The sequence below is a fragment of the Coffea eugenioides genome, chromosome 2, assembly GCF_003713205.1.
Source record: "Coffea eugenioides isolate CCC68of chromosome 2, Ceug_1.0, whole genome shotgun sequence".
NCBI lineage: Eukaryota > Viridiplantae > Streptophyta > Magnoliopsida > Gentianales > Rubiaceae > Coffea > Coffea eugenioides.
Window position 1 is genome coordinate 18,363,471 of NC_040036.1, and position 17,560 is coordinate 18,381,030.

The window sequence follows — 17,560 nt, forward strand, 5'->3', positions numbered from 1 at the left end:
TTTGTTTTTTGGGTGGTGGGTGGGTTCAGAAATGGTTAGTTATATGCGTGGAAAAAAATTAAAGTGTTTAATGGTATATCTTTTAGTCACATTTACCTGTATTCTATCAATTGTCTGTTTTTGGTCACAATTAAAACGTTGGTGACTGTATTTGTCTCTGTATAAATTTTCGGGACTAATTTGGCTTCCCTCCCAAAAACAAAGGGTATGACGGACCCATATTTGTTTCAGTTGAAATTTTAAGAATAAGTTTGATTGCGTGCCTAAATTTACTTGCAGAAGTGAACCGGACTGGAAAAAATATACTTGTATACAATTTTTATTTATAAATCATTAAATATTCAAAATGTGAAATTCGAAAGTCCAACTAATGATACTCCAGTCATTTGATTAAATATTGCTATCAACTTGTAATACTGAAACATTATTGTAGAATTAGCAGAAAAATTTTTGTGTATTTGGGTTTAGAATAATTAAAAACTTTCCTTTTTTTTTCTTTTATTTTTTCCTTTCTCTTCTTTTCTTTTTTTATTGTACTTTTTCCTTTTCTTTCTTTTTTTTTTTCCTCTCTCTTCTATCTTCTCCTACGTCCCCACACCAAACCCTTCTTCCTTCTCTCTTCAGCGCACCTACTCCTAGCTGTCACCATCACCAATCCTTCCCACTTTTTTTTCCCTCTTTCCCCCTCCTCCTTCTTCCCTCCTCTCCTCTCTCTCTCCATTTTTCACCCCTTCTCCCGACCTCTCTCATCCCGCCTTAGCTCCTCCTTTGTTTCCCCCTCCTTTTGGTAGCGCGACCAAATCCAGTCACGCGACAAAAGGCAGTGCCTCTTGGTGATGCCAGAGGTCTCGTGACTAGGAGGAGATAGATAGGGAGGTGGAGCAAGGTGAGGGAGGTCAAGAGAGGAGGTGGTGAAGAGAAGGGTTGGAGGAGGAGGGAAGGACGGAGAGAGAGAGAAAGAGCAAAAAAGGTGGGAAAAGGATGGCGGTACTAGCTGGTGGAGATGCGACAAGCGATGGGGGTTTGAGGTGGGGAGGATGAAGGAAAAGAAAGGAAAGGAGGAAAAAATTTTATGTGTTTTTGAGTATCTTTGAGGTGTACAGTTTAAAATTTTTGGAGTGTTTATAGGAGTTATTATACATAAATTTGTTAAAAAACAATTTGTCTAATAAAAAAAGGTCTCAAAATTAAAAAACATGCTTCCAAGCAAACCCACAGATCGTCCATGAAGTATGAAGCAGAGCCGCATGATCTTGCTTATTAGTTGACGTGAGCATGACTGCATCTACAGGATGCCAAAAGCGATAGCACCCGGAACCATGATACCATGTAAGGGTTGATTATACATTTGACGAGGCTCCATCTTTTTGTATTCACATTTCACTACCCTTTGCCAATGATCTTGTATGTAGTACAGGCTGGGTGCTACAAGAACCAAATACTCGATTTTCTAGTCGTGTAAGCCTAAGGTCAAGACCCTTTTGTCTTTTTTTTTTTTTTTGTTTTTAACCCTTCCACTCCCAACTGTCGAGCGTAGGACTTGAATCCTGAAAAGACTCCTAAGTGCCCTTGGACTAAACCCAATGATTAGACCCTTTTGCCTTGTTAGGCACCTGCCTGCAATTATTAAATTTCCATGAGGCATTTTGTTTTGGGTTTTTTTTTTTTTGCAGTTTTAACTTTTATCATGGTTATTGGAACGTTCTGTTAAGTTAAAGCCATCTTATGCACGTCTATTATATAGACTCGTCAAAAGTTTGTGCTCGAGATGATAGAAAGAAATCATTGTAGAAAACTTGAAATTAGTCTCTACAATCAATTAGGATTTTGAACTTTTAAGATAGCAAAATAATTAGTTAGACTTTGCCAACATCAGATGAATAGAGTTTAGAACGGCAAGGCCTTTGACGAAAACATGCCTAGGGCTACTATGTACTCAAATTGCTCGCAAGCTACTCACGAGCACCTCGATCAACCGCTGCTGAGCTCGAGCAACTCATTTGTCAAATTCGAGCCGAGCACGAGCCTTTGAGAAGGAGACTCGAGTGCTAGCTCAACGAGCTTATTCAGACTATTAGGTTTTTTAATTAAAAATAATATATATGAAATTACACTTATAGGTGTAGAAGTTGTTAAATTTATCACTTAAAAATCGAGCTCGAGTTGCTGAAACTCGCCATGACTTGCAAGGATCCCCGAGTTTATTTAAGTTGAACTCGAACATATATGCTACTTGCTCAAGTCGAGTTCAAACTGAAGAATCCTTACTCATTCGAACTAGTACAAGTTTGACTTGATTCGAATGTACCCTCGAGAGTTCAAACTAGATATGGCTCGCAGGGATCTTCAAAATCATTGAAGTTGAATTCAAACTTATATATTACTTGCTCGAGTCGAACTCGAATTTAAGAATATTTACTCATTTAAATTCGAGTTTGAATTCGTCTCAACTTGGGCGCACTCGTAAACAAGCCAATACTACGAGTTAGAGCATATTCTATTCACGTGATAAAATAGAAGGGGAAACGGAAAAAAAAAGAAAGAAAAAAAGAATGGCCACAAAATTTGGAAAAGTTGCCGTAGACAACACGAGAGCGCGCAGTGGCTGCGGGTTAACTTTTTAGAGTTTTAGTAGCGTCGGGGGACTCTAAAGTCCAGCGGATCCAACGAAGAAAATGGGTCCAACTATAACACAACAAAATGTTGCTTTCCTGATCAAGATTAGTACGAGAGGCTCCAGTTTGCAGTTGGCACCGTGTGAATTGAAAAGTAAGCCATTGTACGCTGAAAAAATTTGCTGCCACTAGCTTTTGAGCCAACTAACACAGCTGTGCCACATGTTACGCTATCCCTCAGGCCTCAATCATATTCTCCTCAATTGCAGTTGGAGACTGTACACCAAAAAGCAAAAAACACCACCCCGCCGGCCGCGCACTTGCTTGCTTTTGGTTTTTTTCCACTTCTTCTTCTGGTAAGTCTCGACATTCATTAGCACAAAGACCACTTCTGGTAATGCTATTCACTTTAGAATTTGCATAGGGCATGCGTCAACAAAAGTAGATCCGCCGTCCTTTTATTTATTTATTTATTATGTTGAAAAAAAAACTTTTTATCTTATCAGCTGGGTAAAATCTGAAAATACATACCCTTTTCTCTTTAGCGGCCTTCACTTCATAGTTCATACACGACTTTAGTTGTGTTGGAAAGGACCCCCATTCTTTTTTTGGTACGAGGCTCATATTTATATGCTTTCAAATTACATCAGAGAGACCCCAAACGTTATCCGGTGCTGTAGCATTAGCACCACTGATGATAGTAACTAATTTTTGAAGCTGAGCTAGTTCTCTAATTCTTGGCAGCAGTTGCGGTGGTTCCCATCTGAAGCTGCTGCCCTGTCTTTTGTTTCTCCAACTCTCTCATTTTCGTCCTCCACTGGAAGAAGGTTCCAAACAGTTCTTCCATCTCCTCGAGGGTTCTACCCCGCGTTTCTGGGAGCAAGGTATAAAAGAACGCAAAGGCCACCGACGCGATTCCGGCGAACAAAAAGAAGGCCCCGCCTGTAGTAATCGCCTTGGATAGTGACAAGAAAGTCATGGAGATGACCCCACTCGTCACCCGATTCGCTGCCACGCCAATGCTGCATCCCTGAGCCCGCAGCCTCAGAGGGAATATCTCGGAGCTGTAGACCCACGTTATGGGCCCCAGCCCGATCGAGAAGAACGAGACGTAGGCTAATACCATGATCAGGCACAATGCTATGGCCCACACCATCTTATGGTCCGAATGATCAACGATGGTCAAGCCAACGCCCAAAAGTGCAAGCGAACCTATCATGCCGGCGACGCTGGAGAGAAGCAACGGGCGCCGTCCGACCTTGTCCAGGAAAAATGTAGCCACCAAGATGAACAGCGTTTTGGTGAATCCAACGGCCATGGTGGCGAGTAACTTGTCAGTGTCGTTAGTTATGCCTGCCTTGTCGAATATTCTGGGGCTGTACAAAACCACAGCGTCAATGCCGCTGGATTGTTGGAAAAAATGGATACCAGCGCCCGCCAGTAAAATGTGAAGGACCGATGGAGTGGGGTGGACCAGCAGATCCCTCCAAACTCCTTCGCCGTGGCTTTTTTTAGAGACCGCCACGACGTCGTCGTTGCAGTGCTCGGGAATACCCGCGGCTTCCTTGATGTCGGACAATCTCAGCTGCGCTTCTTCTAACGAATCCGAGGTTTTGTCCAAAACTCCCTTGGCTTCGCCGAGCCGACCCTGCATGACCAGCCACCGGGGCGACTCGGGCATTGCCAGGACTCCTAAGGCCAGGAAAACAGACGGGACTGCTCCGATTCCCAGCATAAAACGCCAACCCAAGTGAGGTGGGAGTTTGGAAAATCCATAATTTGATACGTAGCCCAGCAATATGCCTGTCGACAAAAAACCACTGATGAGTCGCTACTAGTAGTACTAGTTACTTGCCATTGTTTGATAGATTCAAATCTCAAACTTTTTTAAACTGAGAGGTTTTTTTTTTCAGGCAATACATACAATCCAATCCATTCCCCTTGCTATATACATACAATCCAATCCATTCCCCTTGCTATATCCAACCCAACATTTCCCTTCTCTTTTTTTTTTTCCCTGTAACGACACATCTAATCTAACTTAACTTACTCCTATTCTTACACGAACCTACTTATTCTAACAGGAACCTACTTTAGGAAGTGGTCCAACTGAACCGAAGGAACCTAACGAAACTAAATCACTGTCAGACCAAATTGATGCACCATACACCCTTATGAATTTAGAACATTTCCCTAATTTAAGTTACTAAGAGTTTTTCTCCTTCCGTGGTGATCTAATTTAAGTTCTGCGGATCGGTGTGGTATTAATTATGTCTAGCGTAATAATTCGATCGGTCTGGTATTTGATGTTTGACCGTTGCTCTCTTTAGTTTTTACAGCAAGACAAGGGGTTTGTTTGGATTGAGGATTATTTGCCAAAATTTATTTGTTTACATCATCATTACAATTTTCAATACACTTTTTTATATTCTCAATTACCTTTTTATCTCACATACATCACATCACAAAAAGTGTTACAGTAAAAATATCTCAAATAATTTACAATCCGAACAGAGCCAAGATTAACGCATCATTTGGTTTATTGGTTTGATTAAGGATTAGGAATTAAGAATATTTGTTCAACTTCCAAAGGTGTTGGTTTGTGGCTAACCCCTATGTGGAGCGTGGACCCATATGTAGAATTTTCTTTCCCATAATTAAAAACTAGTACTAATATAATAAATGATTGACAAAAATGATGCTATCTTACGACCGCTATCCCTTGCTGAAGCTAAATTCAACGAGGGAGGGAATCAGTGACGGGCTGGCAGGTGGCGTGAAAATGAAGCGTATTATTTATTTTTGTAAAATTTGGTAGGGATAGCAACTTATTATGCAGAAGAAACGTACTTAGTCCCACCTAACAGGTAACGTGTTACTTGTCAGTATTGTATCGTGCATACCCAATACCGATGCATCAATAAAAGATTTAAAAAAATGAAAAACGAAAAATAGGTTGCGTCAAACAAGTCAATTATCATGTGTATAACCTTTTACTCCAGAGGTTTTTTTTCTTTTTGTTTTCCATTTTTTATTTGTTCCTATCTATTTCTAGTGAACTATGCAAATCAGGATATATATATATATATAGTATATATTAAAGAGAACACAACACACCGGCGTTAATAAACACTTCAGGGAAGGAAGTAAGGAAGCCGCGGGACGACGCCGGAGAGACCTCAGCTGTATAGACGGGAGCTATCATGAGTGCATAACCGACTCCAACGCCTGCAACGAACCTGCCAACCATTAGGAAGGCATAGTTGGTGGAGAAGCCCATCAACAGTGCACCGGCGAAGAATATAGCCGAAGCAAACACTATTGTGAGCCGGCGGCCAACCCAGTCGGAAGTCCGCCCCGCAGCAGCTGATCCCAGGAGAGAGAAGAGGTTCAGGATGCCTACCAGGATTTCAACCTTGACGTCGCTTAGCTTGAAGTCTCTTTTGATGTAAATTGCTGCGCCACTCATTACTCCAATATCTGCATGAATACCAAATAAACCCAAAACAAAAACAAAACAGTTAGAAAAATTTATATTTCGCTCCCAAAAAAAAAAAATGACACTTATTAATGAACCGTGCACGAACGGATTGTAAATTTATAAAGCAGTAAAAGTTCTTATAGTTAAGTTTGTTTTGTGTGTGTAATAGTAGCACTTGATTTGCACGTACAGTTATTAATTATACATGCAAGTAAGTAAATAAATGTGATGATGATTGTAGTTGTTAACTCCAAAAAGAAGTCATGGATGCTAAAAAGGAACACGTACCATAGCCTAGCAAGACAGAAGTCATGGATGCTAAAAAGGAACACGCCAGGGCATACTTGTTTCGTTTAGGTTTCTTGGGTGGGTCGAAGTCTGCAATAACTTTTGGGGTTTGGCCGGAGAACACATCATTCCCTGCAGGTTTCCGGGTGCCCATTTGGAAGAAAGAGATAAAAAGAGTAGCTCTAGAAATATACTAGTTTGGAACCCGAATTTAAGTAACCCGAGAAAAAAGAAGAAGGGGGAATGCTGCCTGCCCAATGTTCAAATGACGATGGGCATGGGCATTTGAGTTGAAAGGATGGTACCCAAGTTCGAGGGGCCTATATAGAGAAGTACTGGAGGGTGAAAGAGACAAAGCACAGGACACTTCACCCCACTCGATTGAGTCTCAACTTGGGAGCTTGTTTTTCCTACACCACATACTGGAAATTATTGATTGATTGATTGGAAAATAATGGTCAATTAGTCTTCCTCCTCCTTCACGTAATCCTAGCAAATCGTACGGGTGTCATTTAGCTTTACGTATCCAATTGACGTGGGCTTATAATTGGGGTACGCCCTTGTATTTTCAATTCAGCATAGCACCTAACACTCGCACATGCACCATCATTGTTCATCCAAATAATTTCCCCCGTCTTATTGGAGTTAGGGAAGATTTTGATGCTGCATATCTAAATACAACAACCTGTAAAGTAAAGAGTTTAGCCTAACCTTGTGCAAACTCATGTCTCTTGATATGTGCTATGGGAGATGTTTGGATTAGTGCATAGTGGACCTCATACAAGTCAACGCGAATGGAAGAAAAGTCAACGTTGGGTTTCTTTTAAGTTGCACTAAACCGCCGACAAAGAATTTCTGCCTAAGTAGTGGTATAAATTTTAGAGGGGGCAAAATGGATGCATATCAATTTATCCATCTAAATAAACCAATGTTAAATGGATATGGATGCTTAGGAAAAAAAATTTATGACTTAAAATGGATAATCATTTAAACCCATTTAAGTAAGTAGATTTAAGTGAATTATTCGTGTCATTCATATAAATCCATTTTTCCAGAAAAAAAAAAAGAAGCAATTGGGCTGGTGAGTAGGGACTGAATTTAACCACATCCGGAAGATTGCTTTCCTTGTGGCTCTATACTTTTTCTTTTTTTTGCTGACGGAGTGGGTGTTCGGGTCAATCCTTACAGGGCCCAACTAATCCCACTCCGACCCGGGAGGAGAGGCCCCATCCCCCGAACACGATAACCACGAGACTCGAACCCTTGCGGGCACTGGACACCAGCTCCTAAGGAAGCGTGCTGAGACCAAACGAGCTGCCCATGAGGAGCGAAACCACACAATATGGCAATTTGGTGGGAGGCATGGTTTGAACCCTGCCTCCCACCCCACCAAAGCCTTAAAGGCTAGGTGGCGGCCACCAGTCTAAGGCTGGTGGTTTCCTTGTGGCTCTATACGATCAGCTTTAATGATAAACCATAAGGCTGGTGGTTTCCTTGTGGCTCTATACGATCAGCTTTAATGATAAACCATCAGTGCCGGATCCGTAGGCTCTAATTCCATGAATTTCTTCTTCCTTTTTTTTTTTTTTAAACTTACTTTAGAACATACTCTCTCTTGAAGAAGTATGATTGTGGATGTATCTGTGTTTATGCTAATCTTTCCCCTATTAGAGAGAAAGCTTCCGACTGAGTGGAGGAAATGAACTCCTAATCAGTATGCAATTCGCAAGAGAATTTGTAGCTAGCTAGATTCTCCGTAGCATGCCGAGTCTCGGAGCTACATACTAGTTATTCCTAACATTTCTCTTTCCAGTTTGTTTATGGTGCAAATGATGCATTATCAACATTGAATTGATACTCCTTTTGCGGCCAATGCAAAAATAAGCTCCATCTCCATCATTCCTCGTCATTATCTTTGTTATTCACATCATGAGCATGATTGTCAGCTTCATTGTAATTTTTTTTTTTGTGAATTTGATAATTATCTTGGAAAAGCATTAATTTGATGAGAAAAGGAAGAGACAGGGATCGAGACTTTTTTTTTTTTTTTTTGAAGGAAAGACAGGGGTCTGAGACTTGAGAGCAAAGAAACCAAAACTTAATTAGTACTGAGTTAGTATTAAAAACTAAATGTGCTTGATACAACCACAAACTGTCGACATAAAATCCAACTGTCTTGGTTTTAAAACTTTTAGTAGATGATAGTTACTTTATTTTGCCAAAGACAAGTTACCATGGGGATAGGTCAAAAATAAGAATTTTATTTTGATATGGACTTGATCCGTAGGTAGATCATATCACAATCATGTATGTATCCATTTGCTTGTGATATAATGCACCAACATGCAAATGAATCTGCACATACTATAGCAAGTAAATTTGCAATAAAGCCAGGGTTACAACTTGCAAGGAGGGGTAGAGCTACAATCGAACCGAGCTGCTCGTGTATAATCGAACCGAGCTGCTCGGTCAAAAACTCAATTTTGACTCAAGTTGACCGAGTTCAAGTAGTTTGATAGGTCTAACAAGTCGAGTTCGGGTATCTAACAGCATGGTTTGAAAACTTGTCGAGTCTTATCAAGTTTTTTAATTTTAATTCTTTAATGTATTATAATTATGAAATTATCCTTGTGCTCATAAGAGTGATTGAATTTATGAAATGTTTCAAATCATATGAAATTTTTGAAGGTCAATAATGTCTTTTCACTCAAATTTTGTCAAACAAAATGAAATCTCAAATTCTTTCTAACTCGAGCTTGTTAAGGCTCGTATTGACTCGAATCCCATAGAGTTGTGTTCGAGTTTTGTGAGCAATGTATCGATCTCGAGTTCGAATTCTAATAATACTATTCGCTTGAGTTTGAGCATCCTTCTTGCATGTCGAATTGTGTTCGAATATGGTGATACTCGAGTTCGATTCAACTCGATTATATGGGGGAGGGGGGAGACAAAAAAAAAGAATGCGACACTCACTTCTTGGATACGAAGTTACTATTTAGGATGAAGTTTGGCACAGACAGTAGTAGTAATTTAGAAACCGCACACAGCCTTAAAGAGTTAGATGCGGGGCCTCTCAAGTTCCATTTTACTCCTTTTGTGGATAAAATGGTGATTTTGACTTTGTTTAACACTATAATGCACTTTATTTATATTTTATTTGTAATTTATTTATACCTTTATCCGGAGTCATTCACATTCAAAGACATATACTTGTTTGAAATCAAAGGTGTGGAGTGAGGCCCCATCCACGATATGTACGGCGTTAACCTTAAAATGCAGAAGCCGGTTATGACTTAAGAGGGCAGATTCGCATCAGCAGAACCGGTGCCTTGCTCTCGAGTGTGGTATACCGCATACCTCTCAGTTGTATGTCTTGAATTGAGATTAATCTTTTTGTTTTGTTTGTGTAAATAAATATAGGAATATATACGTGTAAATATGAGGTCAATACTATCCTCTGTGTACAAACGCTCTTTCTTGATGTGAATGAAAGGTATTATTCGTCTGGGTAAGTGCATTTTCAAAGTAAGGTTATGCCTTGGTCGGACCGCAGTTGTTGGCCGGTTAGGTAATGGTCAAAAGGCATCCAACTTCGTCATCAGTACCAAGGGTGACTCGACAATTATGGTCGGTAAGTATTTGAGAAACTGAATGATTACCCATGATTAAAAAAAATCATTATATTAAGAAAAATATCTGGTCGAGCACCGAAATCAAAATTCAGACGCAGTGTTGAAGTAGCCTGTAAAACCCAAAAAATGTAAAAAAAAAAATTAAGCCCTTCTTCTTTTTTTTTTTAAAAAGCAAATTCAAGCCCTTCATTGTCTTTACTTTAACCTCTAATTTTAATACTTATGTGATACCATTGGAACTATATCACAAACTAGGGGAGTTGCAGGAACGCCTCTACGTATTCATTAACATGCAGGCGCACACACTTGCCATATAAACTCTTAGAACATATTTTTTAATATGTCATTTCATGTATATATATGCTCCATAAATTGGTGTGGAGATGTCGGCACCACAAATATTTGGTTTGGCTGCTTATCCACCTTCGCCTGTTGTTGCTTCATTTATCCAGCAGGTCTACTGCAGAATTTGTCTGGTCCAGAAATAAGCACGACATAGATTGCTCAACCTTATCATCTAAAACTCTACCCTACTTGTTCTAATTTGTTTACCACAAAGATGTGATGTAAAGATTTAAGGGATAATTTCAGAAACCTCTCCTAAGGTTTCTAACTATTGCACTAACTTCCTTCAGGTTTCAAAAATTACACTAATCTCTCTTGAGGTTAATTATCTCGTAACATTTAGACCCAATCAATACTTAAAACGTGATATTATACTAAAAAAATAATATGATTTCATCATTACCCTTGATCTACTACATAATTTAATTAATTTAATATCAACCTACACATTAAAGAAAAACACTAAAATCTGTTGTTTATCATTATGGATCAAATCACATACAGTATCAAAAAATAGTATGCTATATTATAATTTTCACTTAATATAAGATCAAAATTACTCGATTCAGTTACATACCTATTATCAAACATGATCAACAACAAAATAATCAAAAAATTTGCAATCAAAATATTATACAGAATAAACTTTAACATTATAAATATTCTTGTCAATAAATTAAGTTTAGTTGTTGAGATTTTTATGGTATTAAAATTCGCTCTTCATAATATTTTGTTTACACATTTTTTTTATTATTTGTTGTTGATAATGTTTGACGATGGGTTTGTGATTAAAAAGAGTGATTTCGATCTTACATTAAGTGAAATATATAAAATGATATACTATTTATGATGCCACATGTAATTTAATCTCTGATGATAAACAATAAAATCTAGTGTTTTCTTTAATGTTTGGACTAGTATTAGATTAATTAAACAATATAGTAATGAGGGGCAATGGCGGAATCATATTATCTTGTCTCTCCTAATATCACTATTTTATTATTAATTGGATCTAAATGTTACAAGATAATAAATCTCAAGGGAGGTTATTGTAATTTTTAAAATTTGGAGGCAACTAATGAAATAGTTAAAAACTTTAGGAGAGGTTTTTGAAATTATAAAAAAAAAAAAGATGGTAACCCTCTAATATTTTTCCTTCTTTCTCCAGTAAAGTCAAACACGTGTTGTCAATGATTAGCTACGTAAACCAAGTATTTGGTAGGGTGGGAGGTCAAAATCCAAACCTTGCCTCTTACCACCTACCACTGTATGTGACTTGTCAACTTTAAGTGATTTAAATTCATTAGGGTGCGTAGTGTATTCGTCTGATTCGATGATGATTCAATTTCCATCAATTTCTCAATAGGCCTAGTTGGATCCTATCCTTTAGAATAATTTAGAGTAGAAGTAGAAGTAAATATACTATAAACAAGTGACAATTGAAAAAAAAAAAAAAAAAAAGCTACGCATAGCAAGCACAGCACAACTGCATAAGCCGATCAAACTGCTGGCCCATTCAGTCTTTCATTTTCATGCCCAGATTTCATTTCAGCTCCGTCCAAATCCAGACTGATACCAGCGTAAGCTTTTCTGCAGTCAACAATGATGGGCTTTGCAATATTGGTGGACCCCCACGTTCCAATTTCCACAAAATTCGTCATCTATGTATATGGTCCACGTGATTTTGTGAGTATGTGCTAGGCCACGACTTCTAGCTTTTTTACCAACACCAAAGGAAAAAAGGCATTCTGGCTTTTCTACTTTTGCGATCGAGCATACGCATGTATGGAAAACAACAACTAGTATATTCCTTTTGAAGAGTTGAATTCTCTCTCACTCTTTCCTTTTTTTTTTTTTTTTTAAGTTCATTATCACCATCTACTCTAATTCTATTGTATCTTAGTCTAAGAAGAGGTCTAACTGAAATAAAAAAAAAATTAATTGAGATTGAACTACTATCAGACCATACAGGTGCACTAAACATTGATATAAATTTTAAAAAATCACATAATGACAAAGCATGAGAAATCTTTACGTCCCACCCTATTTCTTTTTGCGGTAAAATTAAGGTTTTGTTTTGGAAATAGGGGCCCCATTTCTTATTCAGCTGGTATGAGACGAAAGACAAAAAAGAGCAATATATATATATATATACCTAAATGAAGAAACAATAAAAAAAAAAAAGAAATACAATTCAATTGATTGGATTTATTTTCCTGGACATGCGTGCATGCACGCGTGGTCCAAGAATATTCTACCCTAGTATCTAGGTAGCGTACAACGACTATGAGTGCGGGCAAGATACGAATACTACGTTAGGAAAAAATTTACAACTAATTTAGCAACGCGAGTGTAAGAAGGACCATCAGTTCTTCGCTATTTTTTTTTTTTTGGTGTAAACGGCGTAATATAAATAAAAGCAATCAGTTCTTCGCTATGACTAAAGGAGTTGGAGTCCACACAAGAAACGTCAGAGGTTTACTCGTTAATGTGACTGTGAGCAATAGTAGTCTAAGCTGATGACCATCATAAAAAATTATTCTTCCTTTTGGAAATATTTGTGTGTATATGTGTATATATATATATATATATATATATGCCTTTTTGACGCTATTGTTGACTGGCTTTAATGGAGGTAGACGTTTGAGTTTGCGTATGAGAATACATTCGATTCATACGTACACATCAGAGACTCCGTATGCTGCATGTGATGCCAAATTTTGAAACGGAAGTTCCAAACAAGAAAAAAAAAAAAAAAACAAAATACTTGCGCTACTTACTACTGACTTTTTAAAGATAGAGAGACAGGAATGACTTCTTTGTGCCAACTTCAACGATTATCTGCCCAAGATTCTTTCTTACATTATGTATGTGTATATATAGACATGTTCATCCAAACTTCCCTCTATAATAATTGTCAACAACCGTTGGACAGGTGTGTGAGCTAAGTTTGCCTCCGTGTTTGGACAAACATAGTAGTAATTTTTTATAAATGGATCTTTTAATTATAATTAAAGAAAAAAAAGCCGCCGGATAACGGATCATCTGCTTGCACCAGCAGAAAAAGAAAGGGAACGTAACAGAGAGAGAATGCTGTCCAGTGGAAATCATCAGTCTTGACTGGCAAAATAAACCACAGTAAAAGAGAACAATTATTAGGCCGCCGGCCGGCGTTCTTGGTTTCTTGTAGGATTTGAAGATGCGAAGTAGTAATTCAAAAGATTCATCCGGACGTTTGTAAATTGACATCTAAAGAGGGGGGGAAAGAAAAAGGAAACGGCCAATCCCCATATAGATTATAGTTCTGCAAGGACAATTATGAACTGTATATCCGTTCTGCATTAACAAATATGCAGTACCATTTTGATGATTAGTTCTGAGGACGTGCGTAGGGAATTTGCCCGAGTTAATGATTCGGCCTGCTTGATCTTGAGCACTTCACTGCATGTTTGTGGGCATATATTATTATTTACACCCTGTACGTTTGGTATACGTAAGGATAATGTAGTCAGGTAGAAGACAAAATGTAGCTCAATTTGGTGACTATTAGAGCGTCAATGATCAATGAAGAATAATCCAGGGACATCAGGTTTAAAATTCAAGCCCGGTGAGATCAGCTTCTAAATTATGAACGAGTGCTAATTACGAGAATCAAGTTTGACGTATCTTTTAGTCCGCAATGGATTTTCTGTCTCACTCTCTGTCTCGCTTTTTATTATATTACTATTTCTCCTTCATAAACAGTTTTTTTTTTGTTTCCTTAAGATTCAATAGCTATTAATTAAGTAAAAAAATTAATACAACAGTCTCAAAAAAGTAATATATAATAGAAAATTTATAAAATTCATTAAAAAAACTCATTTTTTATGCATTTTGATTTTTTGAATTCGTTAAATTTTATGTATTACTCAGTTAATAGTTATTGGATCTTAAAGAAACAAAAAAAAAATTAAAATATGATATTTATGAAGGAGAAATAACAATATAATAAAAAATGGGACAGAAATTGACACAGTGATGATTAGGACAAATAGTCACAAGGTTGCCCTGCCTCACACTATATAGATATGCACTTTGCCTATAATATTTGTTTGGATTGAGGATTATTTGCCAAAATTTATTTGCTTACATCATCATTACAATTTCCAACACACCTTTTTATCTTTTCAATTGCCTTTTTATCTCACATATATCACATCACAAAAAGTGCTACAGTAAAAATATCTCAAATAATTTACAATCCAAACAGAAATATTGGGCAACGATGAATTTTAGCTGCAGCCTTGCTGCAGGTCTTGCATGATCTGTAGCAAATAATATAATAATTTTTCTTTTGGCAATAATAACAACATGATTCTAAGTCCCAAGTCGTCAAAGGATTAGACTTGCATCATCCATATCATTCTTTAGCTTCTTACACAAAAATGTAATTCGTGGGGTCATGTACTCAATAATGTCTTCATTATATATCTAATTTAATTGCCCCGTAGTCTCTGCAAGTGCCGACTGCATAGTAGAGTATGACGTACATATGTTAATGTTAATTTATTGGTTGTTTCATGTGTGAAAAGAAAAAAGAAAAAGATGAAGTACTAATCATTGTAGCTTTCATACCACGGTATTAAAAGAAAACGTCCATGTCTAGTTTCTGCTGTGGGTTCCAGGAGGTAAATAAAACTTGCATATTAAGTTGCAAAATAGTCCACTTCACGTGCCATCAAAATCTGAATTCGGACTGAATTCATCCATCGATCGAGTTTGACCCAATTGCACGAGTCTCCTTCAACAATGACCGCTGGCATTTTGGCAAGCAACTTTTAATTATTATTTGTTGAATGCCAGTCGATCATTGAAGAAGAACATAACATATAGTGTGATATATGGGCCTCACTTTTCGGGGATTTGATGGTTGACGACAGGGTCACAAGATGCCCTTCATTTGCTCAATCGTACGTAGCCACAATAATGCACCTATTCTCTTGTTAATAGGATGGCCGCGTCAGGTCTCCGTCAAGTTAGACTTTGCATTCTTGCTGACCGGACTTCAACGTCTCTTGTATTCTTGAACAATTTTCCGATCACCGTCTCATCACTTAATTGTTACTTGATCTGATTTACAAACATGGTTCAAAGACGCGATCGTGGCTCGAACTATTTCACATCGGTTTCAACATATTGGTCACGATCTCGACGAGACGCAAATTTTTGAAACATTTAATATTTTAAAAATTATTAAAAAAATGATAAACATAAATAATAAAAAATTAACAAAAATAATAAAAATTCAACTTGACTCGCAGTGATTCGAGACGATTCGGCCGTTTTTATCTATCTCGAAGACGTCTCGACGATCGATTATTTCGGAGTCATGTTGTCCTGGTATCGAAACAGAAAGCTCCGTTCCGGTGACTATTCGGTCGAGTCATCTCAGTCTCGACCGAGTCTTTGAACCATGTTTACAAAAGCAAAAGGAAACCGGAAAAACAACCAATTTTTGCGACTTAATAATGTGCTTTCTGTTTTCTGCCGTAGAAAACTCCACTCATAAACACCACCACAGCACCCCCGGGCCGCGGCGGGGCGAACCTAGTCATTAATTACTAGCTGAGCTTTGAATCCTACACAAACAACACAAGATATTTATTGGGTTCTCTTGATCTGGGCAATAAATGACCAAATGGCCTGCGGACATCACAAATGTAGAGCTCTTCTTTCGGTTTTCTGAAGTTACTTAAACAGTCCCGTATCCTGGTTTTCTCATCTGTTTTGTCTGGGCTTTTGCTCAAACAACTTTGGGATTACAACAAAAATTCCTGGTTAAAAAGACATCTATAAATTACCTATGTAACTATAAAATACGTTCCCTATCAAATGTGATGGACCCAAATTGATAATCAAACATGAATCCACAGAAATAAGCACAAAAAATTGATAAGAGACAAAGGAATTTAATTCTCTATTGATGAAACTACCCTGAAACATGGACGACACCCGAGCTCATTGATGCCCTATGCGACTACCTTCTACTAATACGTCCACTGACAGTCCGAAGCGCTACTGATTGATTACTAATAAGACTAGTAATTGGGGATGAAACTCGTGAACACAATTCACTGTACAATAAAATTAACCAATCACATAATGGCATCTGGACTAACTAATAAATAGTAATGCTTGGTTTAGTTATTTTCTAACAAAATGTCCGTCTCAAATGCATTTGTTCTTTTTCATCCTTTTTTTTTTCTGGGTAAAAGCCTGGATGCATATCTGAAGTAGAATTAGGGCACCCTGAGAGTCAAAGACGACTCCTCAATAGTGCCAAGTGGCAACTACTTTGGGCGTAGACTAGACCACAGAATCGTTTGGATTAGTACTTAGGAGTGGGACAGAAGACCATACGGCTTTTTCTAATTCTTCTCCATTCAGTCGCCAGCTTAACAATTTTGGACCTTGTCCCAGTGGACTGGAGCACCGTAGGTCTAATATTGTCTAGCCATATTGGTCAGGCAAGCAAATGAACCTAGCCTTACTACTAAACACTGGCCATAACATTGAATTGAATGAATGAATGAATGAATGTGGTCATTCCATTTTTGTTAATTCTCATGGTAAGATTCTAAATATATTTAGTTTCATGAATATTTTATTTCCAACCAAATATCAATCAAACTTGTTTCCATGACATATTACCAACTACCAAATAGGATATTACATTTCCAACTAAACCTTGCTTTCTCCGGAACAACACTACTAAAGTTAAGTATGAGATTTACATACCCTAAATATGAAACTAAATCCCAATTCTTTGTCGGGCGAATTGACAACACGCGCACAGGTAAGTTTGAGGAGGAGAGTGAGCAAACTTTCGGAAGAGAGACAGAGGGATCTTTGAAATCAAATAATAATCCGCGATTACAACGTAAATAAGCCCTCTTTCATAATTTCAATGTGTCTTATGATTTTATATGAAGATTAACAATGACCCTAAAGTAGAGCATGAATTTTTTTAAACACAACTTGCTAGATGTTAATTATACTAAAAGGGACCGCAGACTATTAACTACGTGATTGTTAAATCGATCCATGTTTTCATTCACGGTTTGCCATAGTCAAGTACCTAGTCATTAAAAAGTCCAATTCTATTTCATGCTATGAGCTCACGTCCCGAGTAGTCACTGCTCAATAGTCTTGATGTCTCC

The 17,560-nt window shown here is 37.7% G+C and overlaps 1 protein-coding gene across 1 annotated transcript; it reads right to left on the minus strand.

Moving 5' to 3' along the window:
• Positions 1-3,043: 3,043 nt before the first annotated feature.
• On the minus strand, positions 3,044-6,680 carry LOC113761242 (polyol transporter 5-like). Its single transcript, XM_027304133.1, has 3 exons — positions 6,385-6,680; positions 5,733-6,095; positions 3,044-4,418 (listed from the first exon to the last, which is right to left on the minus strand). Exons 1-3 carry the CDS (start codon positions 6,536-6,538, stop codon positions 3,346-3,348), a joined length of 1,590 nt encoding a protein of 529 aa, XP_027159934.1. The 5' UTR covers positions 6,539-6,680; the 3' UTR covers positions 3,044-3,345.
• Positions 6,681-17,560: the final 10,880 nt, after the last annotated feature.

What these genes read in the sequence shown, in the direction of transcription:
- LOC113761242 (XM_027304133.1), bottom strand. Translation starts at nt 6,538, where the DNA reads ATGGGCACCCGGAAACCTGCAGGGAATGATGTGTTCTCCGGCCAAACC. An exon ending in TTCTGTCTTGCTAGGCTATG is followed by an intron (nt 6,096 to 6,384) that starts GTACGTGTTCCT and finishes GTATTCATGCAG; the next exon opens with ATATTGGAGTAATGAGTGGC. An exon ending in TGAAGTGTTTATTAACGCCG is followed by an intron (nt 4,419 to 5,732) that starts GTGTGTTGTGTT and finishes TTTTGTCGACAG; the next exon opens with GCATATTGCTGGGCTACGTA.